Raw genomic sequence first — 27,416 nt, forward strand, 5'->3', positions numbered from 1 at the left:
CCACGCCGACGCAGACCGACGGTGGCTGCCAGCCTCGTGTTTTCACTCTCTCGAGGCTTGACTTGGGAATTTCCTAAAACTTTAAGAGCTTTTAATGGATAAGCAACTTAAAATGGTTTTATAAAGCTTTTTTTTTTTTTAGCAGTTTTAGTGGGGACTGCAGAGCATCTCCTTGCCTCCGCTTCCCGGGAAGCTCCCCCCAAGCCCGAGTCGACCACACAGGACAGCGACATGTTCACGGCCTCAGGCGCCCGAGGGAACCACCTCCCTGCCTGTGGCCGCCACCGCCTGCGCCCGACACGCGAGCCGGAAAACACGTCCAGAAAACAAGCACCAAAGAGAACAAGGAAGGCCAAAACATTTAAGTTATTAAATCAAATATACAGAGTGATTCATTTAATATGTACATATTTACAAAAACGCACTTTCGCGAGGAGGGGGCCGGGGCCGGCAGGGGGGCAGCGGCCTGGAGCCCACGGACGCTGGCAGCCGCCAGGGGAGGGTCTGTGTGAAGGCACTTGTCGCGGGCTCCGTTCTGCCCCCGTGCCGGGGAGAACAGAGCAGCCGGGAAGGGCACTTCCGGAAACACAGTTGAAAGATCTCTACGGGCCCAGGCGGAAGCGGGCCAGGACGGCGCGGGGAAGGGGCTGCCAGCGAGCCAGCGAGCTGCCAGCGAGCCAGCCAGCGTCTGCCGTGGGCCCCTGCGAGGACCTCAAGCCCCACTGACCACCGCAGGTGCCGCCGACAGCCACTGGCCGTGCCACACAGCACAGGTCCCACCGAGAGCCTCGGGCCACACCGACGACCACAGGCCACACTGTCAACCACCGGTCCCACCGATGCCCCCGGCCACACCAGTAGCCTTGGGTTGTCCCACCAAACGCCACGGACCACACGGACACCACCGGTCCCACCGACGCCACCGGCCACACCAACGACCACAGGCCACTCCGTCAGCCATGGGTCCCACCTACGCCACGGGCCACGCCAACAGCCAAGGGTCCCACTGGCTCTTTGGCCTGGAGCCACTGAGACACCAAATGAGGAATAATAAGATTCTGTAAACAGTGCACCACCGTGGTAACAGACAACCTGGTGGGGACACAGACACCCTCTGCGCTCTCCTGCCACACAGCGCGTGCCACACACAGAAACGTTACAAAAATAGCAAGTATCCGAGAATACTCCACTGTTCTCCGCCGGACAGTCACCGAATAATTTATACAAGGTTAAAGAAACGTAGAAAATAAACATTTGTTTTTGGTTTTTGGTGTTTTTTTACACAAAATAAAGAAACTATGCACACGGCCTCGGCCTCCTACGGCTGCGGGTGGCCCTGGGCCCCGGCCCCGCTGCGGGCTGCCCTACTCCTTGCCCGCGCGGCGCGCGTCACTGGCGGCCCTGACCGCACGGTTGTCCACTTTGGGGCCTGAGGCCCAGGAGGCCGGCCTCGTGGGAGAGCAGCTGGGGTCTTTGGTGAATTGGTGCGAGAGGAACTTCTCGGCCTCCGGGCAGTCTCCCTCGCCGCGGCCGGGCTCCTCCTCCTCCTCCCCGACGTCCCCACGGCCCGCGGGCCCGGGCAGCGCCTCGCCCGCCCTACGCGGCGGGGGCGTGACGTTCTTGCAAGGGTAAAGCACGTCTTTGTGGCCCCCACACAGGCCGCCGCCGCCCCGCCGCTCGATGGGGTTGCGGATGGGGTTGAGGGGGGCCCACTGGTTGTTGGCGCTGCCCTCCCGCGGCAGCCGGCTCCTCTCCCGCTCTTTCCTGCGCTTGCGGGTCCACCACACGCAGACGGCCACACACGCCAGACACAGCACGCTGAACACGCCGCACAGCACCGGCACCAGCAGGCCTGGGGGGCACGAACAGGGTGGCCGGGTGCGGGGACCGGCACACGCCCAGGCCTGGGATGCCCGTCCTTTGGCTCCTGCCTGAGGGGGAGGGACCCAGGGGAGGGGCTTGGACAGCAGGTGCAGGGGCAGCCGGGGGGAGGGGGCGGGGCCCGGGAACTGGCAGCTCCCCCGCCCCCCCGCCACCTGCGCTCAGCCTGGCCCCGTCCCTCTGAACCACGTGTGTGGGACGAGTCCCACTAGGCCCAGGCCCCCTCGCTCACCCACAGAAGAGCTGCCCACGACGACCGTCTCCACTTTGACCTCGGTGACCGCCAAGAACAACGAGCTGTTGCCCCGCTGGGTGATGGCCGCCACGATGGCGTGCGCGGCGCTCTGGACCAGGCTGCTGTCCGGCAGGTCCCTCGCAGGGCTGAAGGACTGCGGGGAGGACACCACAGAGAGGCCCCGCTGGCCACAGGCGCCAGCACGGCCTGCCCGCCCCGTGCCCAGACCGGGGAACACCAAGGCTGGTGGCCAGCTGCCAAGAGGGGTGCAGGTGGCTGAGGGCCCCGGGGCTTCTTGGGGCACCGGCCGGAGGACAGGCCTGCAGCAGGCACGACCCCGACCACGTGGCTCCGAGGTGGCAGGTGTGGCCTCGCCTACCCTTCCTCCAGACCACCTGCATCGGGGACGAGCACAGGCAACCAGCCTTCCTTCCCCGGCAGGCAACTATCCCCACTGGCCGCACCCAAGGGCTCCAGGGTTCTGTCCACACATCCCTGGCCACAGTACCCGCCTCTGCCTCCGTGGCCCAACAAGCCAGTGGCGGCCAGCGGCCAGCGCCCTGAGGAGCCGCCCTGCCTTTTCTCCCCCCTTCCCTGCCACGCCCTACTACCGTCCACCCTGGACCCTGGACCCTGGGCTTCCCTCTCCGCGCTGCCCCTGAGCCTCAACCACAGACCCTGGGGGGCCCCCCACAGTTCCAGAGACCCCTGCTCAGAGCCCTGGCCTCCAGGGCCTCAGACCGAGTCCCGTGTCACAGCTACCACTCTGTCGACACTGCCTCCGAAATCCCCGGCCTGCGAGCCGGCCCTGGGTGACTCCTGGCACCTGCTCCTGCAGCTGAGCCTGGCCTCCGAGGACCCCGCCTCCCCGACCTTCCCTCCACGCCCCTCACCTGCAGATCAGCTTTCCCTGCTCTCTGTCTGCTGCTCCGGACCTGTCTTTCATTACGGCAGACGGGAGAGGTGACCCGACCCAGCCTGGCCCCGCCAGCCCGCAGTGAGGGCACAGAGTGTCCTGGACTCCCAAGGCACAGGCACACAGGAACAAAGTCCTGGGTCCATGAGTCACCTTTTGCCTTCAGCCACCTGGGGACAAGCCTGGCCTGGGCCTCTGTCCCCAGCACCTCCCAAGAAGAGAGACAGAACGGACTCTGGAGAAGGGACGCGGGCAGAAGTGACGAGCCGTTCGCCTAGTACTCACCACAGCCACCTCCACCGTGCTGGCCCCCGAGGACGGCCGGTCACAGAGCAGCACGAGCAGGCGGTCCCGGGCCACTGCCCTTGTGGCTGGCAGGGCACGGATCCCAGAGCAGATGGCGCCCACGGTGGTGCCCTGGGTGGGGACAAGCAGCACGTGAGCGGGGTCCCGGAGGCACGGACCCGAGGCGGCCCATCCTGCCGCTGGCCCCACAGGCACACGGCAGGTCACACCTTCGGGCCCATGAGGAGCAGGCCAGGGATCGGGGGTCCAGGAAGGAGCTGACTTCCCAGCCCGCCCAGCAAGCAGACCGCCAGCCCAAGTCGGGTCGGCTGAGGCCTGGTGGTGCCCCACGGCCCCGTCTTCCTTCCTTGCCGGAGGGGAGCGACCTGCAGGCCCGAGGCGGGCGGGGGCCTCACCTGGTCTCAGCCCTCCTCCCCTGACCCCGAGTGCACACGGGGCCCAACTCTCCCTCCTCTGGACCCCACAGGGCCCGACTCCCTGCGCGGCCCCTTGGGCCCTCCGAGAAAGGCTGGCGGCGCTGGGGGGCTGCAGCCGGTCAGTGTGCCCCTCCCGGGACCACTCACCTGGGGCACTTGGTCGCGGTTGAAGTGCAACGTGAGGCGGGCACAGTTGTTGTCCAGGTGGCTGGAGTGCGGCAGGCACAGGGTGCCGGGCAGCAGCGGCTCCTCGGTGCCACACTCCCCCCAGGCTGCACACGGCGGCTGCAGGCACTGGCCTGGGGCCTTCTCTTGGCACCGCTGCCCCGGCGGGCACTGGGCACTCAAGGTGTCAGGCCGGCCGGCCAGCAGGCAAGGCCTGCGCCCACACCACACCTGGGTCAGGCACGCACACAGGACGGACGCAGGCGTACGCAGACGAAGACCCCCAGACACACACGGACACCGTGCAGGAGAGAAAGACACGGCTGCGGTCAGCAAGTCCCAGGGTGCCCTGCCTCTCCACAGCCTCCCGGGACAGACTCAGAATAAGGACAGGCCTCCCCTGGAGCAGGGGGTGCCCCAAGAAGGAGGAGGCCAGTCAGGGCGCCCAGCTCTGTCTCCCCGTCTCCCCAGCTGCATGAGAGGAAGGGCCTGCCCCAGAGCATTCCTCCCGGCAGGCCCAGCGGAGGGAGTGGACGCGGCTCCCCACAGCCCCGCAGCGGCAGCCCTCGGGGCTCCCAGGCCAGGGGGAGGCTCCCAGGCGGCCCCCACACCTTGCTGCAGTCCTGGCGGCCGTCCACACAGCGGCAGCCGTTACAGTCCTCCACCCAGGAGCTCCCGTGCGCGAAGGGCACCCCCTGCGACCAGCAGGGCCTCCCAAATCCAATCACTGTGGGGAGAAGGAGTTGGGGGCGTCTGCAGCTGGGACCAGAGGCCAGGTCCTCCCCACGCCCCTGGTGGCATGGCCCCCCTGGGGCCGGTGCCCCCCGCCTACCATCCTGGCACCGTGGACCAGCCCTGCCCGGCGGGCAGCTGCAGTGATAGCCGTCGATCTCGTCCACGCACGTGGCCCCGTAGGCGCAAGGCGAGGACTGGCACTCATCGATGTCTGCGGAGGAAGTGGCCGGCTCAGGAGGCCGTGAGGGGGGCCAGTGCCCTCACGCGGGGCCCAGAAGGACGCTCGGGCCAGCACAGGAAGCCGTGCAAAGTGGCGGAGACCCTGCCAGCCCCAGTCTTGACGAGTGTGCCCCTTGGGGGCTCTGCCAGTGGTCAAGGGTATTGATGAGTGCCTGTCCCCGTCCTCCACACGCCTCTGGCATGGGACCTGCCAGGAGACCCTGGGGACCGCTGCTGTCACAGGGCCACCCCAGCTGAGCAGAGGGCACTGCTGGCAAGGCCCAGACATACAGGTGGGCTGGGCCTGGCGGCACCCCCCTCCCACCCCAGGACCCCCCCGGGGCCCCTCACCGATGTGGCAGTCGGGACCCACGGCACCCCCCCTCCCTGCCCAGGCCCCCCCGGGGCGCCTCACTGATGCGGCAGTCGGGACCCGCGAAGCCGGGGGCACACTCGCAGCGAAACCAGTTGATGCCGTCGACGCAGACGCCGCCGTTGTAGCTGCGGGGCAGAGAGCAGGTCTCAGGGAGGGCCCCCCGCAGGCCGAACTCCCCGGGGTCAGCCGGACTCCGGGGCTGCCACTCACCAAGGCAGGGGGTTGCAGTCATTCGTGTCTGTGCGCAAGAAGAGAGAGGAAGGTCGGCAACACCTCCACCGGCCCGCACCCCCAGGGCCAGGCCTGGACACCGGCCCGCACCCCCAGGTCCAGGCCTGGACACACTGCCTGTGCCAGCCCACTGACGCCGGACAGGGAGGCTGAGGGCGGCGGGGCCCAGGGCGGCTAGCTCCAGGAGGACCTGTCACTCGGGCAGACAGGGGCGAGGAGCAGGTCTAGGGGCCGGGCCATGAGGCCCAGGTTCCCACCCCCAGGCTACGGCCCACCCCCCGGGGCCTCCCTCTGCAGCCCCCAACCCACGAGCTCACTGTGCGTGCAGGTGCGGCCCTCCCAGCCGTCCCGGCAGATGCAGGAGAAGGAGTCCCCGCTGCCCACGCACGTGCCCCCGTTCTCACAGGGGTTGGGCAGGCAGCTGCTGTTCTGGGCTGTGAAGGGGAGAGGGGCGAAGAGAGCCGTACTGTCTGCCCGTGGACCTGCGCGGAGCCTCTGCTGCAGATCCCCAGGGGCCAGGGCAGACGCGACCAGGGGCAGGACCCGGCGGGTGGTCTGGGGCGCGGGTGGGGGAGTGTGGTGCCTGACCCCCGGCTCCCCCGCCTGGTCACCCACCGATGTTGCAAGTGCTGCCCTTCCAGCCCGGGGGGCAGGCGCAGCGGAAGGTGTCCCCGCTGTCGTAGCACGTGCCGCCGTTGCTGCAGGTGTAGGCGTCGCACTGGAACTCGCCTGTGGGCACACGGCTGCTCAGTGCGCATGCGCGCGGCGGCGCCCGTGCGCCAGGGGCCCAGGGGCACTCACGCGAGTGGCAGGTCTTGCCCTTCCAGCCGTCGTCGCACGCGCAGTAGAAGTCGTTGACCAGGTCGTAGCAGCGGCCGCGGCTGTGGCAGGGATCGGGAAGGCAGTCGTTGGGATCTGGGGGCGAGGACGCCGGTCAGCGGGGGTCGCCGGCGCTCAGGGGCGGTTGGGGGGTGGGGTGGGGTGGGGGCAGGGAGAGCAAGAGAGGCGGGACCAGAGACACCTGCAGGGCACCCCCCCCCCGCCCCGTCCAGGTCCCTTTGGGGCGCCAACTACCCAGAGCCGGGACCCACTGGGCACGGGACCACCGGGCGGCGCGGGCCACTCACTGGTGTCGCAGAGCTCGCCCTCCCAGCCGCTGGGGCAGAAGCAGCGGAAGGCGTCCACCTCGTCGATGCACGTGCCCCCGTTGCGGCAGGGCTGCCCCAGGCAGTCGTCGATGTCTGCGGGGCGGGGCGGGGCGGGGCGGGGTGAGCAGGGGGTCCCGGGGCCGTCCCGCCCCGCCCCGCCCCTCCCGGGCTACTCACTCTCATGGCAGTAGGCGCCCGTGAAGCCGCTGTCGCAGGCGCAGGAGAAGTTGCCCCCGGGCAGGCTCACGCAGCGCCCGTGCGGGCCGCACACGCCGGGGGCCAGGCCGGCCGCCCCGGGCCCCGCCTCCAGCCCGCAGCTGTCAATCACTGCGCACACCGGGGCGCGGTCAGGGCGCCCAGGACGCCCCACACCCGCCCCGACCCCACCCCAACGGCAGGGGTCGGGGCGCGGGCGCGACCCCGCCCCCGGACCCCAGCTCCGGCTGCAGGCCCCGCCCACCTCCCTCGGGCCCCGCCCACCTCTGCAGGCCCCGCCCGGGCACGGCTCCCGGGGCACCGAGCAGTTCTTGCCGCCCATGTCGTCGGGGCACGCGCAGTAATAGTCGCCCTCCAGGCTGTAGCAGCGGGCCCCGTTCTGGCAGGGGCTGGGCTCGCACAAGTCCGTGTCTACCTGTGGGGCGGGAGCAGCCGTGAGGGCCCAGGCCCCCGCCGCGCCGGCCGTCCCTGCGAGGACTCCCGGAGGCCCGGCCCCGGCGCACCCAGGCCTCTGCCGCCAGAGCCTGCAGGACCGCCCACCCGAGACGGTCCAGGCCCAGCAGCTGGACGGAAACACCTGCAGGTCACCAGGCCCCTCCCACCACCCTCCGCCGCGGCCGCTTCCTCTGGCTCACCAGGCAGCGTCCGGCCTTCGGCCCTCCTGCGGCAGGAAAGCCGGCTCCTCACCCCCTCCCCAGCCAGCACAGCCGCCCCGGGCCCAGCATGCGGGGCTTTCCCAAAAGTGTCACCACCAGCTCCACGGCTGGGGGAGGAACTTCTACCAAGGGCCCCAGAAAGCCTGTTGGTCAGGAGCCCTGCCCCTGGTGTCCTGTACCCCCAAAGGCTAGGGCAGGTCAGAAAAGGTGGGGCTGTGAGGCGCTAAGGAGGGACACAGGCACCCTCAGGCACCCCGTCCCCCCCAGGGCCCCTCTTTGACACTGCTCCCATGCTCGACTGCATCAAGACTGTTCCGGCCAACTGGCCAGCCAGCCCACCCTAGCAGGAGGCACTTGTCATGACGAGAGTGACCTTGTGGCCCTTCCCCAGCTCTGGGGCCAGGTCTCCATCCAGAACCAAGCCCAGGATGCCCTGTACGGCCAACCCCACCTGCAGGCTGTCCCGCTCACGGGGGCGGCCTGGGGATGACGGTGTGCCCTGCAGCTCCTGGGGCTGCGGCCTGGGCCTCACCTCGCACAGGGGCCCGGACTTGCCCTTGGGGCAGTGGCAGCGGAAGCCGTCCACCAGGTCTTCGCAGAGGCCTCCGTGGCAGGGGTCGCTGGCACACGCGTTGAGCCACACCTCGCAGTGCCGGCCGGCGAAGCCCCGCGGGCACACACACTGGTAGCCGGTGGTCAGGTCCTGGAGCAGGGGGAGGGAAGGCAGGGGACGGGGAAGGGGGCGGGGAGCAGGGGGTTGAGCTTCCCGAGGCCACCCCTCCCACCCCAGGGGCAGCACCGCCCCCTGGCCCTCCCCGACGCGCGCAGGGCAGGGGGACCACGTCTCACCTTGCAGGTGCCACCATGCTGACACTGCCCACGACAGTTACCGTTGATGTCTGGGGACAAGGGGCGGGGTCACAAGGGTCCTTGCGCCGCCGGCCCCGCCCCCGCCACCGCCCCCCAAACTGACGGATGTGGCAGTTGGCGCCCTTCCAGCCCGGAATGCAGTCACAGTAATAGCCACCAATCAGGTTTTTGCAAGAAAAAGCATTAAGGCACGGCTCCCCTTCACATTCATTGGCGTCTGCGGAGGAGAAGGGGGCCATGGGGCTCAGCGCCCCCTGCTCGCACACCTGGCGCCCGCAGCCCCGCAGCCCCAGCAGCAGCCGCCACACGCCCGCAGCACACAGGCCATGCACGCGCCAGCCCCGCGGGACCCTTACCCAGCTGGCAGGTGGCCCCCACCCACTGCTCAGGGCAGACGCACTCGAAGCCGTCCACCTGGTCCACGCAGGTGCCTCCCGCCGCACAGGGGTTGGAGGCGCACTCGTCGATGTCTGTGCAGGGACAGGGAGGGGCGTGGGGTTGGGCTGCGAGGAAGGCGGCCATGGGCCTGGCCCTCCACCCCAGGCTATCAGGCGTCAACCACCCTGCCCCATCCCGGCTCCCCGAGGCCAGTCCGGAGCCCCCATCTCACGCGAGCGGGCACTCACCGAGCGCACAGGTGGGCCCGCTCCAGCCTGACGGGCAGCGGCACTCGAACCCGGAGGGCGCCTCGTGACAGGAGCCCCCGTTAGCACACGGGTTGGAGACGCAGGCGTGCTCAGCTGCACGGGGACCAGAGGCGGGGCTGGGGTTGGGCATGTGGCAGCCCCGGCTCCTCACCTTCCCCGAGGCCCCAGGGTGTGGGTCTGGGAGGGCCTCCCACACCGAGAGGCCAGAGGCACCGGTCCCCCCACGCCAGGCCGGCCAGCCGCCAGCCCAACGCCAGCCGCCGGCGACCAACGTACCCCGCTCGCAGTTCTTGCCCGAGTAGCCGTCGGGGCAGGCGCAGTGGTACTGGTCGGGCTCGGCGTTGATGCACGTGCCCCCGTTGACACAAGGGTGGTGGCTGCCACAGTAGTTGAGGTCTGGGGGCAACACAGGGTCCTCAGAGGCCCGCCCGCCCCCCCCACCCGCCTTCCCCATGGGGCGTCGCGCTCTGGCCCCGCCGGCCGCCGCTACCTTTGTTACAGAGCAGGCCGCCCCAGTTGGTCTCACAGTTGCACTGCCAGGGGTCCACGCAGCTGCCGTGCACACAGCCGGGGTACGGGACACACTCGTCACAGAACCGCCCCTGCCAGCCGTAGCTGCACCTGCGGGAGGCCAGGAGCGTGAGGCTGGCCGGGGAGGCTCCAGGCTGGCTCCGGACGCAGGCGCAGAGTGTCACGGGCCGGCCCAGGGCTGGCGGCCGCAGCCTTTGAAGCGGAGCCGGCCCCGGGCCAGGCGGGGGTGACGGCACCCTCACGGGCACTTCCCGGCCGCTGGCCTCGGATGGCCGGCCGCAGCTGCCCAGCCACTCCTCCCTGAGCTATTTTGGGCCTCACCCTGGAGCAGGGCCCCAAGAGCGAGCGCCGAGAAAGACAGGCCCTGCCGGGACCCCAGGAACAGGCGTGCCAGCTCCAGCTCGCCAGGTGCCACCGGCCAGGTCACGCCCAGAGCCAGGCAGGCCGGTGGGACGTCAGCAGAGGGCTCTGGGCTCAGCCCCGGCTCTTGAGACCTCGGGCACCGTGTGCGACCTCACCTGGAACTCAAGGACAGGAACTGTCTCCCCATGGAGCCCCATCAGGGCCCGCCTCACAGATGGGGACACGGAGGCCCCAGCACGTGCCCCACACGGGGCCACTCCTGACCCAGGAAGAGTCACCTGTCCCTGGCAAATGGCCTAGACAGGCTTCTTGGCTCCAAAGCCACGACCCCAAGGCCTGGCCCTGCCTCCAGCGATGGGCCAAGACTCTCTCTGGGAAGTCCTTCAAGAGGAGAGACCGGCGGCTGGGGCACCAAGGGCACCAGGCCACTCATGCAGGCCCCACTCCCACTGGGGCAGGCCTTCCAAGGGCCCAGAGCTCAGCCTGACTCGGGGGCACTGCTGTCCATCGTCCTGCAGCGGACTCCCTGTGGACCAGGAGGCTGCCCTCCAGGCCCTGGACAGGACCCCCCTGGGGACCCCCTTCCTGGAACCGGAAGGTGCTGAGGAAAGCAACCCCCCTCTCGCAAAGTCCCTTCCGTGCCGCCTGCCGCGCGAGCTTCCTTCTGTGAGGAGGGAGCCAACAGCCCCTTCCTGGGCTGCCCCGAGCTCCACGGCCAAGGGCTGCTGCCAGGCTCGCGGCAGGCCACAGGGAAGCCCAGACTGGAACACGGGGCTCCAGTATCCCGCCCAGACGTGCCGGGAGGGCCCACAGGCACAAGAGCTGCACATCCCCCAGGGAACCTGCCCTCCAGGTGCTGTGAGGAACCCGCGCTGGGTCACCCACCAGGACACCAAGCACAGCACCCAGACCCCTGCGGGCCCTGAGGATGTGCTCTCAGCCCTGGGTGGGGCAGCCCTCACCAGCCGCAGTCGTCCCCCCCCCAGCTTCCCTGGCCTGTGGCTCCAGAAGCCCAGGGAGGAGGCGGCAGGAAGGCAGGCCCATCTCCGCAGCAGCATCCGGTGGGGGGTGTCCGGTCCTGAAACCTGAGCCCTGAGCCACCCGCGGCAGCTGGGCTGCCCCCACCGAGTGGGCGGGGCACACCTATGGCTCCTGGGGCCCTGAGCGGCAGGGTTAGGGGAGCCAGGAGGGCCGCCTCCCTCCCGCCGCCCTCCCGCCCTGGCTGCTTAGGCCCAGCATGAGGGTGGTGCAGGCACCCGGGGCAGCAGGCCACAGTGTGCCGCCCGGGACCCAGCCCCGCAGTGCTCACCGCCCGGGGTCCTGACCCCTGGCCCCAGCTGCCCAGCGTCCCCAGGCTCACGCCTGTGACACAGATCCGAGAGCGAGGCTGCAAGGTATGGCTCCGCTCCAGGCAGCTGGCCAGTCTGGTACCTCCTGTGCCACCCAGGGTTGGCGCCTGGTGTGCCCCCCAAGACAGGAAGCAGCCCTGGGCCAGGCTTCCACCCACCAGGGGCCCCTTACCCCGGCCGAGCTCCCCGCACCGCCCAGAGGCCCATTCCACGTGTCTGAGGTACATACGAAGGCCAAGTCGGGGCCCCCCCCCACGTCCAACCTCTGCCCTCGCAGGGAAGCCTCTGCCTCCCTGCCCTGGGGCTGGCCGGGCGGCTCCTCGTGCCACCTCCCGGCCAGAGCCATCACAGGACGCGCAGAGGGGTCCCCACCCCTCCCTTCCTGTCTCCTGAGCTGGCCAGCTGCCAAACCTGCACGAGCTTCCCCGGACAAGTTACTTGGGCTCACTGTCCTTGCCGGGGGACACTCAGGCCAGCAACCTGCCTCCCAGGGTGAGGTTCTGGGGCCCACGAGCCCCTGGCCGGGGCAGCGCTTCCCTCGCACCCCCCCCAGCTCGGCGACAGGGCACAGCCACTCCGAAGGACTCGCTAAGAGCCTCCCCCGGGTCCCCCGGTCCCCAGGCCGTCCTTGTCCATTCCTGGCGCCCACCCTGGCTTCCACACTGCCCGGCACCTCCAGCTGCCCTGCTGCCCTGTCCCCAACATGGGCAACAAGCTCACCCGCAGCTCCCGCTCCCCCCACTGCCCCCCACCCAGGCCCTGCTCGAGGTCCGCAGTTGTTCCCTGCCTACAGAAGACACCCAGACCTCTCCCTCTCAGGGTGCCCTGACCAGCACCCCATCCATCTTCCTCATGTCTGGATCCCTGCGACCCCCAGCCGGTCCCTGTCCTCTCCCCATGACCCTGCGACCCCCGGCCCATCCTGTGTCCTCTCCCGTGACCGCATGACCCCCGGCCCGGTCCACGTGTTTGGGTCACACCACTCCTCTTCTCTGGCGGTGTCTCCCCGGACCAGAGAGATGTCAGCGACGCCCCCACGCCCCCTCCCTTCCTCTGCGGCCTGCTCTGCCTCAGGCGATCTGGCCTGTCGTGGCAGCTCTGCTGTGCAGCGGTTCCGCAGCAGACTTGGGTTCCTCCGTGCCCCCAGCTCTCCTCCCCAGCCCTTCTTCAAGCCCACTCCAGGGGCGCCTGGGGGGCTCAGTGGGGTAAAGCCTCTGCCTTCAGCTCAGGTCATGGTCTCAGGGTCCTGGGCTCTCTGCTCAGCAGGGAGCTGCTTCCCCCTCTCTCTGCCTGCCTCTCTGCCTACTTGTGATCTCTGTCTGTCAAATAAATACATAAAATCTTTAAAAAAAACCCACTGCAGGATGCCTGTGGGGCCCACCCAGCTCCCCGTCTCCTGCTGGTCCTCACCCACCACTGCCCAGCCCTGCGGCAGCCTCCCCACTTGGCTCTCCCCACACAGCAGCTACCCTGGACCTTCTATCCAGCCCCACCCCACCCCATCCTGTGTCCTCCAGGGGACACAGCGCTGGGCCCCCCCAGCGCCCCTCTTCTTCCCCATGTCCCACTCCCACTCGGCCTCTCTCCATGCCCACCCATGCCCTCGGTGCTCCTGTGCTCTGGGCACCGGTCATGGGCCAGCTCCTGGCCCCAGAATGAGGTGGGCTCACCCTGGCCACCTCCCCGGCCCGTTGTCCCGCCATCCCGCAGAAGCACCCCATAGCCCCACGGCCACCGCCCAGGCACGACAACGGTTGTCAGCCCTGCGCTGACTACAAGTGACACGAGAGCAAGGCCCGGGTCCCTGCCGTCCCACTCAGCCATGAGGCCCAGGGCGCGTGGGGGGTGCAGGGGAGCCGGCTGGGGGACGCCCGAGGGCAGGATGGCCTGGAAGCCCGCAGGGCCCGGCTAAGGCTCCGGCTGGGGGACCGCCGAGGGCAGGAGGGCTACTCACCTGCACTCGCCGGGCACGGCACAGCCCCCGTGGAGCAGGTTGCACCCTTGCTTGCACACGGCTGGAACGGGGAGGAGCGCGTGAGGCCGCAGAGCCCCGGGGAGGGTGTGCCGGCCCCCGCCCCCCTCACGCTCCCCCGCCCCCCTCACGCCCCCCCCTCACCCCCCCCCCCCGGCCCGGCCGCCCCCCGCCCCGCCGGCCGCTCACCCTCTCTGCACTCCTTGCCCATCCAGCCGTCCATGCAGGCCCTGTTGCCGTACTGGTCGCAGGTGTAGTGGCCGAAGAAGTCGTGGCGCGGCCGGCAGAACTTGTTGCACGTGGCGCTGTAGTAGTTCTCGTCACAGCGCACGCGGATGCGCAGCTCCAGGTGGGCCACGTGGCCGCGCAAGTGCAGGCTCTTCCAGCGGTCCTCGGGGTTGATCATGCCCGCGTGCGACACCCGCTCGATCAGCAGCTCCTCTTGGGGGGGCGGCAGAGTCAGCCGGGCCGAGGCCGCCTGCCCGGGGGAGCTGGGGGCAGCAGGGACACTGGCCGGGCCGCCGGGGGGAGGGGGGCCGGGGCCGCAGCTCCGCGAGGCTGCCCACCCTCTCCCTGCGTCCGCAGGGTCGCCCCCAGCGGCGAGCGCGGCAGCCCCCCCCCCCCCCCCCCCCCCCCCCCCCGTCCCGGGACGGGCCTTCTCGCGCCCTGAGACGCGCCTGGGCCCGGAGCTCGAGCAGCCCGCCTCGAGGCAGAGGAACCCCCTGGGCCCGAAGGCCCCGAGCGGGGAGGTTGACCACCCTGGGCACAGCGGCTCATGAAAACCTGCTCCACAGCCCCGTACCGGTCTGCGCTGTGCCCCGCTCCACGGCCCAGGGATGCCGGGTGCATCGGCCTCCGCAGCCTCCGACATCGCCCGCTCCGGCCTCTCCGGACACGGCCTCACACCCTCCCCCTCCCCCAGAGCCCGTCTGGCCAAAGTGCCTGCCAGCCTGTCCCTGTACCCGCCTGGTGCCCTCTGAGCGCTGCCCCCGGCTCGGCCCCTCCAGGCCCCAGCGTCCTCATCAGCGGGGCCCGGGGCTCAGCCTGCCTCGGCACCCTGGTGACACTGCCCTCGACCCCAGAGCGGCCATCCCCACGGGGCCCCTCTCTGCTGCCAGCCCCCGCCCCAACCAAGGTCTAGCCCAGCAGCAAGCCCTGAGCCTCCACGTGGACTCCGCTGTGGCTAGAGGCCTGCTCCCCCCGAGGCCACCCCTGGGCCCAGCACCCCGCCACCTACGGGATTCACAGCCGCATCCACACCAGCCTCCATCCCAGGCTTCCAGTGCATCCTGTGTGCAGCAGCCCGAACCCTCCAACGTCCAGGGAAAAGCCAGCGTCCTCACGGTGGCCCACACAGCTTCCACCACCTGACCTGGCCTCACGAACCTCACCACTCCCTCACCACACGAGCCCATGCTGCTCACACACACGGCTCGCTGCCCTGCTCCTCCTGCTTTGTCCACGGACACAGCCCCTGCCCTGTCACCACAGGGCCCAAAGACTCCATGCGCGGGCTGGCCGGCTAGCACGTGAGCCTCAGGGAGGGGCCCTCAAGCCCCATCCAGGACAGGCAGGCAGAGAAGGGGCCACGGAGGCAGAGCGAGCCTCTCGGGAGCACTCAGGCCACCAGGTGCCTGACGTGGCCTCAGGAGAGCTCATCAGGAGAACAGCACGGACAAAACCAAGACAGAGGAGGACACGTGCACAGCTCTGCAGGTCGCACACGGCAGAGCTCCCTCGCAGCCAGGGCAAAGAGGAACACAGCGCACGAGATCCTGGGGGTGGGGCAGCCTTCCTGGGACCAGGGCCCTTCTCGCCAGCAGGCAAAGGACCAGGAATCTGGCCACAGGCATCTCTCTGGCTAATGCGGGTCAGCCTCCCTGTGCCCTGAGGGGCCCCACAGGCAGCCGCCGCCCAGCCTCCCGCTCCCGGCGAACTCACCGTCTGGGGTGGTGTCGTTGTCCCAGTCCCAGGCCTCCACAATGAGGGTGAAGGAGCGCTGCACACACGGAACGGCAGTGAGGGGCCGGCCGCACCCCTGCCCCGCAGCCCTGCCCCCTCCCTACCGCACCCAGCCTTGGCCACCGCACCCCCACCCGTGCCCCCAAGCCTGCCCCTGGCTCAGGGAGGGTCCGCCTCTGCGCCCACCGCCACCTCACCCCTCTGCCCCGAGCAGCAGCCTCATGCCATATCCCAAGAGACCCCGAAATGACCCGGAGGAGGTTCACGAAGGCTCTGGGGACTGAAGCTCCCGCCATCCCACAGCCCACACCCAGCCGGCCGGACCGGCTTGATCGGCACGGAGGAAAGGGAGAGGGACCTGGGCAGAGCGGTGGGCGGAGGCCTGGCACAGCCCAAGTGAGCGGCCCCAGACCAGGGTCCCCTTGGTACCCCCCCAGGGTCTGGGGGGAGCACCCCCAGGCCCCTTGCTGGGGCCTGTCACACATGAGGTCCTGCTGCTAGCAGAGGCCCAAGAGGAACAACGGCCTGTCACGACCCCAGCTTCCCCCCACCAGGCACTGGGGACGGAGGGCGGAGGGCACAGCCCCCGAAGAGCCCCCGGACTAGAGCAGGTGCCCAGTGCGACACACACAGGCCACAGGCCCACCTCCTCCTAAGGACAGAAGGAGCAGGGAGGGGCCCTGGCTGCACAGACGGGGAAACCGAGGTCCAGGACTGCCCACGGCTGCCCCCCACACCCCCTCCTCCCAGGATGATGAGGCGGGTTCGTGCCACCCGGCAACCTCAGAACCCACCTCCCCACAGAGTAGCCAGAGCCAGCAAGCGGCCCCACCCCGCTACCCCGGGCCACAAGCTCCGGCAGGAGGGGAGGCCCAGCTTGCCCGGCCAGGACCTTCCGGGGCTCCCCGACACGAGCCCTTCTGTACTTCCAGCCCAGCCGGGAACATGCTGGCCACCCCTCCAACCCTGATCCCCCGGTCTGGGGGCCCAAAGCACAGGGCCACCTCTGGGGTCCCAGGCTGGCTGGCCTCCCCCCAAAAGAAAGGACCGCACTGGCGAGGCCAGCCTCATCCCTGCCCTCGGTGCCCCTGTCTCCTGGGCCTGCAGTATGGCCATGCCAGGGAGAACGCGATTCACAGCCAAGCAACCGGGGCTATTCCCCTGACACGCGGACCCCAGCCTTTGGGTCCCACCCTTGGTACACAGCTGCCGCAGACAGGCCGTGCCCTCCCTCGACCCCGGCCTCGCTCCCACGGCCTCCCTGGACCCCGGCCCCACTCCCACGGCCGGCCGCATCAACCACACCCACCACCTCCGGATGCCAAGCACAGCCCTACTTTAGGGACCTTCTCCTTGCCCCCTCCACAGCCCTGTGACTGTTGCTGCAGCAAGACAGCGCCAGGACACACTGGCCCACCCACAGGGCTGTGTGCCTTATACACCCTCCTGACCCTGCCCTGAGCACAGCCCCCCAGACGCCCCAGGAAGATCCACAGGACCTCATGCCCACCCCGGAGCACAGACAGGAGCCCTGGTAGAACACTCCCCGCCATGTCGGGCTATCTCCAGGCTCTCGGTCCCACTTCTTGAGTCTCCCATAAATGCACTTGCCACGGCCACTGCCTGGCCAGCTCCCTGCAGCCCATGGCGCCTCCACACCCCTGCCCACGGGAGCCCCAACAACCCCCAGGGCTCTGTGTGTTCCCCAAGTTCCCGAACCCCCTCGGGGCTCCCCATGGCTCCCACCCTCCCTGCCGTCCCCCAACCCCTGCTGTGCCCGCATCTCAGCCTGCCCACCCTGCCCCAGGGCCTTTGCACACACGCTCCCTCCCTCTGCCAAGAATGCTACTCTCGGGCCAGCCTTCCCCGGGTCATTCCTAGTCCTGGTGACAGCTGGAGGGCCCGCCCAGCTCCTTCCCAGGCCCCACTCTGTCCATGCACTCTGGAGCAAGCACCAGGCATGGCTCTGTCACTAGCAGATAGGTCAGCAGGGACGGGGGGGGGGGCTGCTCTAAACAGGGGTGGGGCCAGCCTTGGAGAGGAAGAGCCTGAGATGGAGAAAGCACTCGGAACAGCACGGCAGGCCCGCGGGGCTGGAGGAGCATGGCACGAGGACACAGGGAGCGGGGTCGACTGGACGGCGCGCGGTCGCCGAGGCAGAGCTGAGCAGGGGCTGCTGGTGGGTCCGGGAGACCGGAGACCGGCCCCTGTGCAGAGTGGGCCGCGAGGGCGGGCGCGGAGGACGCCAGCAAGACAAGCACCTGGGCTCGAGCAGGGCGAGCAGGGAGCGCCTCACCAGCCGCTCAGGTAGGGTTACCACCGCCTCCGTCCGCGCCCCGGGCTCCAGTTACCTATGCCCCCACCCGCCCACCCAAAAGGGCCCCAGCGCCCGCCAGCTGGGCTCCCCACACTCGCACCGCAGGGATCATCCAGAGAGAACCTGAGCCGGCAGGTGTCCTCTCCCGGCACCGGGCCTCCGCCCCTCCTGCAGGCCAGGCCCCAGACTCAGTTTCCCCAACAGCGAGCTCTCCTCCCCGTGCTTACTGACTTGCGAGCCGCTGGCCAGGACAGGCTTTTGTCAACCCCACGTTCCCGGAGGGCTGGAGAGGCAACGGGCCTGGGCTGGAGGCCTCCTGGGTGCCCTGAGGCTCCAGGGCTGGGGCAGGGCAATGAGAGCCCGGCGGGGACAGCTGAGGACCTCCCCAGCAAGCGCGCGGAGCAGGCCCGGTTCCCCGCCTCCCCCGGGCCGCCTGCCTGATGCAGAGGGGCCCCCCTGCCAAACTGGCCTGAGTCCCTGGATGCCCAGCCACGCCCCTTCCGGAAAGACCGTCCTGACCCACCTGCACCTCGAGGGCAGACCCCCCAGCCCGACCACCTGACCACCTTCTCCCCAGCCCAGACCCCCCAGACCAGGTCCGCATGCTTCGTCTGATCCTACACAGGAACACGGGGCAGCAGCCCAAAGACACACAAATGGTCCTGGGCAGACCTGGATGGAGCTACGCTGCCCGTCCCAGGGCCCAGGAACTGCCATGGCCAAGGAGACCCAGCACAGCCCCCCGGGGCCACCGCCTGAGTCCATGGGCTCCAACCTGGTTTCCTCCCATGGCACCCCGCGTCCGCAGCCCAGCCCCCCGCGGGGCAGAGTGCGGTGCCGGCGCCAGGAGCTCTAAGCACAGATACATTTCCTGAAACCTGAGCCTTGGAGAAGCCCGGGCCTCGGCTGCCATTGTCCCCAGGGAGAGGGGAGGGGGCCACCTCTCCCCAAGGCTCAGCCAGAGGACGGGACCACAAGTCCACCCCACACAGGACCCCAGACACCCACACTCCACACCAGAGAACAGCCAGGGCCTTGCCGAGCGGTTCACCCCCAGCCCAGGGTCTCCTCACGCCTTGTCACGTGGGCCTTGTAGGACCCCTGGAGCAAAGCCCACAATCCGCTGGTACTACACAAACCTTCCTTACCCGGGGTCTGCTCACCTGGGGGTCTGGGGATGGGGACCCCAGCTCAACCTGGAGATTAGAGAGGCTTGTCACCCAGCCTGGCTCCCCCGAGAAGCCCTTCATTGGGCCAGACTGCCCCCCCGGCAACCCCATCTAGATGACCCCAGAACAGCTGAAGGAGACCTGAAAATCCGCAGTCCGTCCTGTGACGCCCCCACCACAGCCCCTCCCGCAGTGCTGTCCCACTGCAGCCTGCGTCCCCAAACCACTCCCTCAAAGCCTAAGGACAAAGCCTCCAGCCCGCAGGCCAGCGCTCCCCGGCCTGGACCGTCCTCCCGGCTCCGCCTGCTGTCCCCACGCCACAGCCACGAACGAGACTCCTGACACCAAGCGGGCGACGAGGTGCGGCGCGGCGCGTGGCCAGCCAGAACTCCCGGCCCCTCCCAGGGTGTGGGAAGGATACACGTGGGGAGCCCCAGCGTGCTCCGGGGTGGGCTGGGGTGGGGGCCAGTGGGGGCCAGGCCCACCCCAGCCCTGTGCTCCTCAGGAGGGACGGGGAGCACAGGCAGGATGGTGTCTCACCCCACCAAGGGCAGCTCAGGCACCCCTGGCCACAGACCCCAGCCCGTCCCGTCTTGGGGGGACACTCACAGCTGACAAGCTCCCACGGCCTCCAGGCACAACAGAGTCAGGCCCCGTGCTCAGTACCCACCAGACCCTCCCTAACTGGCCCACGACCCCACACGCAGCCCGAAGCACACTGCAGCCCCTCAGAGACCCTGGCCTCCCACGGGGCACTGCGCGGAGAGGAGATGCCGCAGGCCGGGGAGTCAGGCTGCAGGCTCCCCCAAGCCCGAGCCTGCACCCTGTGGCGCCATTCCCTTCATGAGATCCCCTCATGGCCCTATTTCACAGATGGGAAAGCGGGGCCCCAGAACCTGCTGTGTGGCCTGAGATCTCAGCGGGCGGCCCTGTCAGGGTCTGTGCACACACGCACAGCCCTCCCCTAGGACCCACCGTGCGCACGACAATGGACACCTAGGGCTACCACGGCCGGTACCCAGGTACCACGGCCCGGCCCGAGGAGGAAAGGGAGCACCTCCCGCTGGCCCCTCCCTCAGGACAGGGCCCTGACTGCTACAGGAACCCTCTGTCAGCCAGCCCCGCCGAGTCCAGCACCCACAAGGCGCCTCCAGACCCTCCACCGGCTACCTACCACACCCAGAGAAAGCACGCACACAGACACACGCACAGAGGCGTGCACACACACGTGCACACACATGACCAGATGTGGTCTCCATCCCGTCAACTATCAGCGAGGCACCTAGGCCAATGATGGGGTCACTGAGTTCCTGGGGGGCCAGGAGTAGGCACGGGGCATCTGTGAGGCAGGTCAGGAGATGACCAGCAGCTCTACCCTGACCTCCCCGCATCCCAAACCTGGAGCCCGCTCCTCTCCTGATACAGAGCCTGACCCCAGCCCTTACGACACGCCGCTGGCAGCACAGCTCACGGCGCGGGAGGGTTAGGGACTGGCCAACGGCAACTCGAGGGGTGTGCAGGGGAGCAGAGCCCAGACTAGTTCCCTGGCCTCCTGCCTCCAGGGGCACAGGCGGGGCGCAAGAGGAGCCACTGCCCACACCCGCCTGCAGCGGCGCCCCTACCCCCTCTGGCCACTGTCGAGACCCTCCTCACACCACCTTCTCCCAGGAGCCCCAGAGTGCAAGCTGCTCCCTAGCCCGAGCCTACCCACCCCCACCCTCCCCTCCCCCCCCCACCCTCCCCAAGGAAGCCCAAACACAGTTTCCAACGCGCCCCAGCTCACGGGACGGAGCTGGACTTGCAGCAAACCAAGGCCGCGTGGCCGCGGGGAGCGGAAATACCAGGGCGCTGGCATCACAGGCCAGCCAGGCACCCAGCGGCCAGGATGCGCTGCCGTGGGCAGCAGAGAGACAGGAGCTGCCCCCCAAACAGGCAGCCGCCCGGCCGCCCTGGCCGCCAGAGCCCAAGCCCCCTCCTGGGGAAGCAGCTCACAACAGGACAAGAAGGGGTCCCAAGGGCGGCTGCCCAGACTCCAGGGCTCCCAGGAAAGCGAGGGCCTGCCCTGTCCCGTTCCAAACCAGGCCAGCCCATGGGGCCAAGAGCCGTGAGGGGCATGCGTTGGCCCCGCCGCATTCCTCCCAGGCCTTCCTGCCCCCACCCCGGCCTGTGCCAGCTCAAGCAGAAAACTCATCCTCAGGTAGCGCTCCGGAGTGCGCTGGCTCGGGCCCAAGTGCAGATGACAGGCTGCGGGCTCTGCTCAGACCTGCCTGCCCCGCTGTGAGGATGAGGGGCTGAGCTTATCGCAACTGCCTGGGGCCCTCCCAGGCCTGCCTCTGCCTCCTCCATCAGGGACGCCTTTCCCAGCCTTTCCCACCCAGGCCCGGAGGTCAAGGGAGACCCCAGAGGCCAGGCAGGCAGGGGCGGTGCCCTGTCTCAAGGGGACCCTGGCCATCCTCCTAGAGCTCAGAGCTCCGAAAGGCGCAAGAATGGGGTAGCATGCAGGGCCACCTGGTCTGAGCTTAGGAAAAAGCATCAGCACGAGACCCAGAGCCCAGGTTGGGGCAGGGGGCCCAGCCTTCCACAGGGTCGGTCCTCCAGGCCCAACCTTGGCCAGCTTGGCTAGCTCAACTCCCAGCCTCTCCTGAGCCCAGGGTACCAGGTGGACACATTCCTGGTGCCCTTCACCCGCCGCTCCAGCCAGAAGGCCTCGGTTAGAAGGCTGGACGGCCAATACCCCAGCACCCTAGTCCAGCCTCTCCCTGCTCACAGATTCTCTCCCAAGCCCACCCTAGCTGTCCCTGGCCAATTCCTGCATGGTGGGGGGGGGGGTACCTCTCCAGGTCGTCTGTCATTCCTGCCCCACCCAGGACTGCCTCTGAGACCTTGTATGTGGGGGAGGGGGCAGGCTCTGCTTCAGAAAGCTGCCCAGCTCGGGCATGGGGAGGGGGGGTGCGGGGCAGGCCCGCCCAGCTGCTCGGGCACATCCCCTGCCTGCCCCAGGGCAGTCCACAGGGCTGAGCCCCATGCCTCCCAGCAGGCCCAAGCCCATGGTTCCTGCCTGCCTGGCATGCTCTAGCCCCCCCTTCAAAAAAATGACAAACAAAACCAAAAGCGCAGGAACGGATGATGCCACAGAAGATCACACCAGGGCCGTCTCCTCCCCGGGGTGCGGCGGGGGAGGAGGAGGGTCCCGGGCCAGCAGCAAGGGCTGAGCCAACGCTTCCACCTTGGGTCCTCGGGGGCCCAGGTCCCCGGGCGCCAGCCCGAGCTGCCCCCCACCTCCACCCTCGGGCATCCAGGAAACGGCAGGGCGGGCGAAGCCTGGCCACGGGCCCGGGGCGGCTCCGCCAGGGCCTGCCCCAGACCAGCCCCAGCACGCGCGGCGCACATGCCTCCGCGGCCTGCCCGGGCCCGGGGCGCCGCGCCGCGCCTCGCCTCGCTTCCCCCCCCCGCACCTCCGCCCCAAGACAGACACGCGCAACGAGACGCAGGCACACGCCGCAGGCCGCCGCGCACGCGGGCCGCGGCCACCACCACCCCCCGCCCCGCCCCGCCCCTGCCGCGACCCCCGCGCGCCCACGTGGCCGGGCGCGGACCGGGCCCCGCGGAGCACGCGCCCCAGGCCGGCCCCGCCGCGCGGCGCCCCCTGCCGGCCCCGCCCCGCCCGGGCGCGCGCGGTCGGCACGCAGGGCCCCGCCGCAGGTGCCGGAGGGGCGGCGGGCGCCGGGGGAGGGGAGGAGGGGAGGAGGGGGCACGTACCGGCCAGGCGAACTGGAAGGGGATGACGACGAGGCCGGGGTCCTGGTCGCCTCCGGCCCGGGCCCGCGCCCGCGCCCGGTCCCCCGCGGCGCCCGCCGGCGGCAGGTAGAAGGAGTTGCCGCCCAGCACGGGCGTGGCGCCGTGGCCGTAGCTGCAGGGCCCCGTGGGCGTCACCTTGGCCTGGTACTCCTTGAGGCACACGCGCACGTACGTGTCGCACTCGTCGTGGCCGCAGCCCCCCGCGCGCGCCGTCCGGCCGTCGCCGTCACAGCAGGCGCCGCTCAGCAGCTCCCCGTTCGCGTTCCGCAGCGCGCTCAGCTGCAGCTCGAAATAGCCCATGGGCCGCGCCGCCTAAAAATAAGGCAGAGCGAGAGCGCGTGGAGGCGCGGGCCGGGGTCGGGCCGCCGGGCGCGGGCGCGGGCGCGGGGGGGACCCGCCCGCAGCCCCCGCCGCGGCGCGCAGCCTCGAGGGCCGCGAGCGGCGGCGCCCGCGGCGGAGCTGCCCGGCCCCGAGGGGCGGCCCGGTGCGCCCCGTCCGCGCCCCCCGCTCACCTGCACGCAGAGCGCCAGCAGCAGCAGCAGCCTCCGGGGCGGGCGCCCCCGGCCCCGCGCCCGCATCGCCGCCCCGGCCCGCGCCGGCGCCCCCAGCGCCCGCCCGCCCGCCCTCCGAGCGCCGGCGGCAGCGGCAGCAGCGGCGGCAGCGGCGGCGGCAGCAGAGGCGGCGGCGGCGGGCGGGGTCGGGGCGGCGATGCGGGCGCCGGCCTGGACGCGGGCCTGGGCGGCGGGCGCGCGGGGCGGCGGCGGCGCGGGCTCGCAGGCGGCCGCTCTCCGGCCCGGCTCCCTCCCTCGCGGCGGCGGCGGCGGCGGCGGCGGCACCGGCGGCGGCGGCGGCGGCGGGTCCCGGCCTCGGCTCTGCGCGCCCGCGCTCCCGGCGCCCGCAGCCAACAAGTTCGGGACGAGACTGACAGCTCGCTCGCCCATTCGTCACCCGCGCACCTGCATATGCATGAGGGGGCGGGGCCGCGCCGCGGGGTGGGGCTGGGGGGCCGGGGGCGCCGGGCTTTAAAGGCGGCGGAGGGCGCTCCTGCCCGCGCCCGGATCCGGCGCGCGCTCCGCCGGGGCCCCGGGCGGCGGGGGTTCCGCCACGCCCCCGCCCCAGCCGGTGTGCGGGGGCCGGCGCGGCCGAGCGGCCTCCCCTCGCGCGCGCCCCGCCGGGTGTCGGCAGCCGGGGGTGGGGCGCCCCTGAGGTCACCGCCGAGGTCCCCTCCCATCAGTGCGCCGCCGCCGCTCCCCGCCGTCCCGGGGGAGAAGCCGCCTCCGGCACAAATCAGGGCCGTGCCCCCACGCGGGGTGGGCGCGGCCTGGGACCCCTCCCCGGGGAAGGCCCCCCCGCCCCGCCCCGCCCCCACGGCCTCCGCGCCGGCCGCAGGGGGCGCTGCTCGGCGCCCACACCCCCTGCCCGCCCGCCGCAGGGCTCGCGGGTCCCGCCGCCCGGCAACAGATGCTCCGCGGCGCGAGCTGGGTGCCGGGTCGGCGCTGGCGCGGGGCTGAGCCGGCCACGCTCTCGCGGAACGCCCGGGCCGCAGACGGGGCTTGGGCGGGGACGCGGGGGAGCGAGCGGAGAATAAAAGGCGGCGGTGCTCGCTCAAAGGACCAGGTGGGAGCTCCCCAAAGAGGCTCCTCCTGCTGTCCCGGTCACCAGGTGCCCACGTCCCCCCCCATCACCATGCTGCCCTCTGCCGGGGTAACCTCGCGCCGCCCCCCACCCCCACCCGCGGTCAACTCCAAGGGCTCCTCGTCTGCAAACATCGGGTCGGGATCCCGAGGTCCGCAGGGGTCCGGCCCCACCCCCACGACAACTGGGCGAGTCTGTCGTGGCCCCTTGGCTGGGAACTGGGTGCTAGGAGTGCAGTCCCTGCCTGCAGCTCGGAGCTGCCGCGACTGGCGGCAGCGGGGGGCAGGGTGAGGCACGGAAGGCTTCCTGGGAGAAGCGGCTCCGAAGAAGGGGGTAGGAGCTCTTTCTCACAGGCTGTGCGGCCAAGTCGCCAAGGGGCCCGGATGTCCTGAGCGCGCACCCGCACACGGGGTGTAGGCCGCTGCCCGCAAGCAGTGCCTCCAGGATCCAGGCACCGGGGGGCCGCTGAGGGCCACGAAGAGATGGGCCCGGCTCTGCTCCGACGCCCGTCCCTCCCTGCCTGAGCCCCTCTGTCAGCCGGGGTGAAGGGGCAGGACGCCAGCCAAGGCCGCCAAATAAGAGAAGGCAAGCCGTGTTCAGAGCCTTCCATATGCGACCACGGCCGCGGGGTGTCACTGTGGGGATGCCTCCTTCTCTCCCCCGCCCAGAAGCAGGCCGCCATGTACTCCAGGCCCCAAGCCAGGAGACCCCCAACACACACACACATGCAGAGCTCCCGGGGATCAGGGCTCATCCCTGTCCAAGCCCACTACCCCACTCTCCAGGGAAGCCCTGGGTGCCTCTGCCCGGCATTCAGCCTAATGGTGAACCCTTGAGGGGCCCCCAGTCCAAGGGTAAACAGAGCTAGAACGACAAACTGTAAGAGCGAGGCAGGCAGGGCGAACCGCACGGGGGCCTGCTAAGACCCAAGGGCAGGCGAGCGTCAGCCAGGTGACGGGCTGGGAAGGGCACATGCAAACGCCCCCGGGGTGAGGAGGCCTGACCCCTGTGAAGGCCTGTGAGAAACACAGTGGCAGAGGCCGAGCAGGGGAGGGGCAGGCCTAGGCCAGGCTAAGGTGGGAATGAGTGTGGGGCCCCACGGGGCCTCTCCATGGGTCTTCATGCTAAGACCAAGGGAAGCACAGAGAGCAACTGGGCCGGGCCGGGCTGCACAGCAGTGACCTACATTTTCCCCGAGCTCCCTGGCGGCAGGGAGAGGGGCAGCAGGGGATGAGGTCAGGGCAGGGAGGCCCCAGGTCACCACAGTGCAAGTGAGAGGGGCCAGTGACCCAGCCAGGGCCTGGCAGCAGGGGGACCTGGGACCGAGCAGGGGGAATTCCTAGCGAAGCGAGAGGCGGGGTCCAGAGAACAATTCCCTGTGTGCCCCCCCTTCAACCACCCCCGAAGCTTCCTGCCGTGGCCAGCTGTGGGCGGGAAGAACAGCCCAGAGACTGGCTGTGCCGCGGGTTGCAGAAGCTGCCGTGTTTCAGCAGCGGCTCTGCCCACTCAGAGCGGCCTCGGCCTGGAGGCAGCGGTGAGGGGTGCTCACTCCATCTCAGGATTCAAGCTCAGCCTGTCCAAGGAGGCAGCCTCCCCCGGGCCCTTCCTGCTGGCCAGCCCCGCTTGGGGGTACAGAGTGCCCCGCACCTGCCCTGCAAAGCTAGGGAGACAGTGGCCTGACCCCATCTGCTTCCCTCCAGGCCTTTTGGGAGCAGGACCTGGGTCCCCCTGGCCCAGAGCAGCTGGGTCCTCCCCTTTGGGGTCCCCCCATAGGGATTTCTGTAGCTCTTGGGCTGGAGGGCTGGGGATCTGATGGGGGCTCGGGCTCCTACTTCTGCCTGTGCTGGGCCAGGTTGCTCTGCCTCTTCCAGGAAGACCCCCATCCCTGCTCTGGGGCCCGCTGGATCCCAACACCCATCTCCCACCCAGGTCCACCCGCCCCCTAGCCTGGGGGCTCCCTCTCCGAGTTCCCCAGTAAGAGGGGCTCTCAGGATGTTCCGAGCTGGGCGCTAGACAAGGCCGAGATAGGGTGGAGGCCCCCAAGCTGGCAGGGGCCCTTCAGGACCAGGCTGGGGTGCCGGCTGCTGGGGTTTGGACAGCGCTGGCTTGGCTCTGGAATGAGCTGTGCTTCCGCCCGCCTGCGATCTGTGGTGCTAAATATAGCGGCCAGGGAGGGGAGTTTCCGGTTACAAGCCCCCCCCCCCAGCCCCCAGTGCCGGGAAATCGCTGCCAGCTCCATTAGGCCCAGCAGCAGCGCCTGTGGACCTGCCCCGTCGGGCTGCAGAGCAGAATGACGGGGCTGGACCGCACCCGGGGCCGGGCGCTCTGTCCCTCACCCCCCACCCTGCCGGCTCGGCGCCTCCGGCTTGCTCCCCATGGCACACAGAGCCTCCCATACCTGCCAGGGCCGCTCTGAGGCTGTGGGCAATGCCTGCAGGTCGGCCAAGAAGGACAGAGCTCTAGAGGCAGGCACCAGGCGGGCCGCGAGCAGGGGAGGCGGGGTGGCTTGGTTCTAGGCTGGGCGGAGTCCCGGCCCTGTGACTTGGTCTCTGGACGGCTCTGGACAGGGTGGGGCAGCGCTGCTCGGGACCCCACCACAGCCCAGCCCTGACAGCCCCTTGGGCACAGGCCGCAGGCACGAGGGCCCCTCCTCGGTGGCACGTCCCTCACCTGGCCGGGCTCCCGGGAGGCCCCACCTGAGTCCCAGCCAGCATTTGCATACAGGTGGTGCTGCTTGAGTGCGCCCCTTGGGTACCGCCTCTGCGGGCAGCCTCCACCGCCAGGCCCAGGGGCGGTCTGCACTGTGCCGGTCCCAACCTGCCTGAGCCCCAAGCCCTCCCCAGGCCAGCAGGAAGGGAGGGACACCCCCCCCCACCCCCAAGCATGCTCAGGAGCAAACACCTGCCTGCATGGGGTCAGCCTGGGGCCAGAGCAGGGGGATTTCAGGGAGGCAAGTAGACCTCAGCCCACATGAGGTGCCCACACTTGACAATGGGGTCTCAGTGAGAGGCAAAGGCATGGCCCTCCCCAGCATGCGCCTCGATGCCGGACTGAGGCCCGGTCCCAGGGGACGCAGCAGCTCAGGGCACTAAGTGGGGTCTGCAGCCGAGCTCCTGGTCACTCCAGTTCCCACCTATGACAGTCACGGCCCCGGACATCTTGCCCTCTCCAAACCACCACAACTCTTCACCCACAGCATTGTCCATGGGTCTAACTGGAGAGCTGGGAGGGCTCAGGGGACAGGTCAGGCCGGCCCTTCTCCGGGAGCTTCCGTAGCCCTCAGGCCGGGCCCCCATCCTGCAA

The 27,416-nt window shown here is 70.0% G+C and overlaps 1 protein-coding gene across 5 annotated transcripts; it reads right to left on the reverse strand.

The window, feature by feature from the left end:
• Window positions 1–347: 347 nt before the first annotated feature.
• On the reverse strand, window positions 348–26,608 carry JAG2 (jagged canonical Notch ligand 2). Of its 5 annotated transcripts, none has more exons than XM_045074551.1 (26): window positions 26,512–26,608; window positions 22,440–22,790; window positions 15,174–15,231; window positions 13,422–13,673; window positions 13,215–13,275; window positions 9,508–9,638; window positions 9,294–9,413; window positions 8,997–9,110; window positions 8,727–8,840; window positions 8,474–8,587; window positions 8,350–8,399; window positions 8,033–8,203; window positions 7,109–7,259; window positions 6,806–6,955; window positions 6,608–6,721; window positions 6,282–6,395; window positions 6,096–6,209; window positions 5,798–5,914; window positions 5,460–5,487; window positions 5,289–5,374; window positions 4,752–4,865; window positions 4,531–4,646; window positions 3,902–4,150; window positions 3,318–3,449; window positions 2,114–2,270; window positions 348–1,852 (listed from the first exon to the last, which is right to left on the reverse strand). In XM_045074551.1, exons 2-26 carry the CDS (start codon window positions 22,776–22,778, stop codon window positions 1,365–1,367), a joined length of 3,654 nt encoding a protein of 1,217 aa, XP_044930486.1. In that variant the 5' UTR covers window positions 22,779–22,790; window positions 26,512–26,608; the 3' UTR covers window positions 348–1,364. The 5 variants fall into 5 exon arrangements, with proteins under 5 accessions (XP_044930486.1, XP_044930483.1, XP_044930487.1 ...); XM_045074548.1 differs by lacking the exon at window positions 26,512–26,608 and adding an exon at window positions 22,991–23,056; XM_045074552.1 differs by lacking the exon at window positions 22,440–22,790 and having other exon boundaries at window positions 26,512–26,597.
• Between the last annotated feature and the right edge of the window lie 808 nt (window positions 26,609–27,416).

Source organism: Mustela putorius, unplaced genomic scaffold (genome assembly GCF_011764305.1).
Source record: "Mustela putorius furo isolate JIRA1106 unplaced genomic scaffold, ASM1176430v1.1 tig00000129_pilon_pilon_pilon, whole genome shotgun sequence".
NCBI lineage: Eukaryota > Metazoa > Chordata > Mammalia > Carnivora > Mustelidae > Mustela > Mustela putorius.

What these genes read in the sequence shown, in the direction of transcription:
- JAG2 (XM_045074548.1), bottom strand. Translation starts at nt 23,056, where the DNA reads ATGCGGGCGCGGGGCCGGGGGCGCCCGCCCCGGAGGCTGCTGCTGCTG. An exon ending in AGCATGGTGGCACCTGCAAG is followed by an intron (nt 8,204 to 8,349) that starts GTGAGACGTGGT and finishes CCCCTGCTCCAG; the next exon opens with GACCTGACCACCGGCTACCA. An exon ending in CGTGGGCAGCTCTTCTGTGG is followed by an intron (nt 1,853 to 2,113) that starts GTGAGCGAGGGG and finishes CGTGCCCCCCAG; the next exon opens with GCCTGCTGGTGCCGGTGCTG.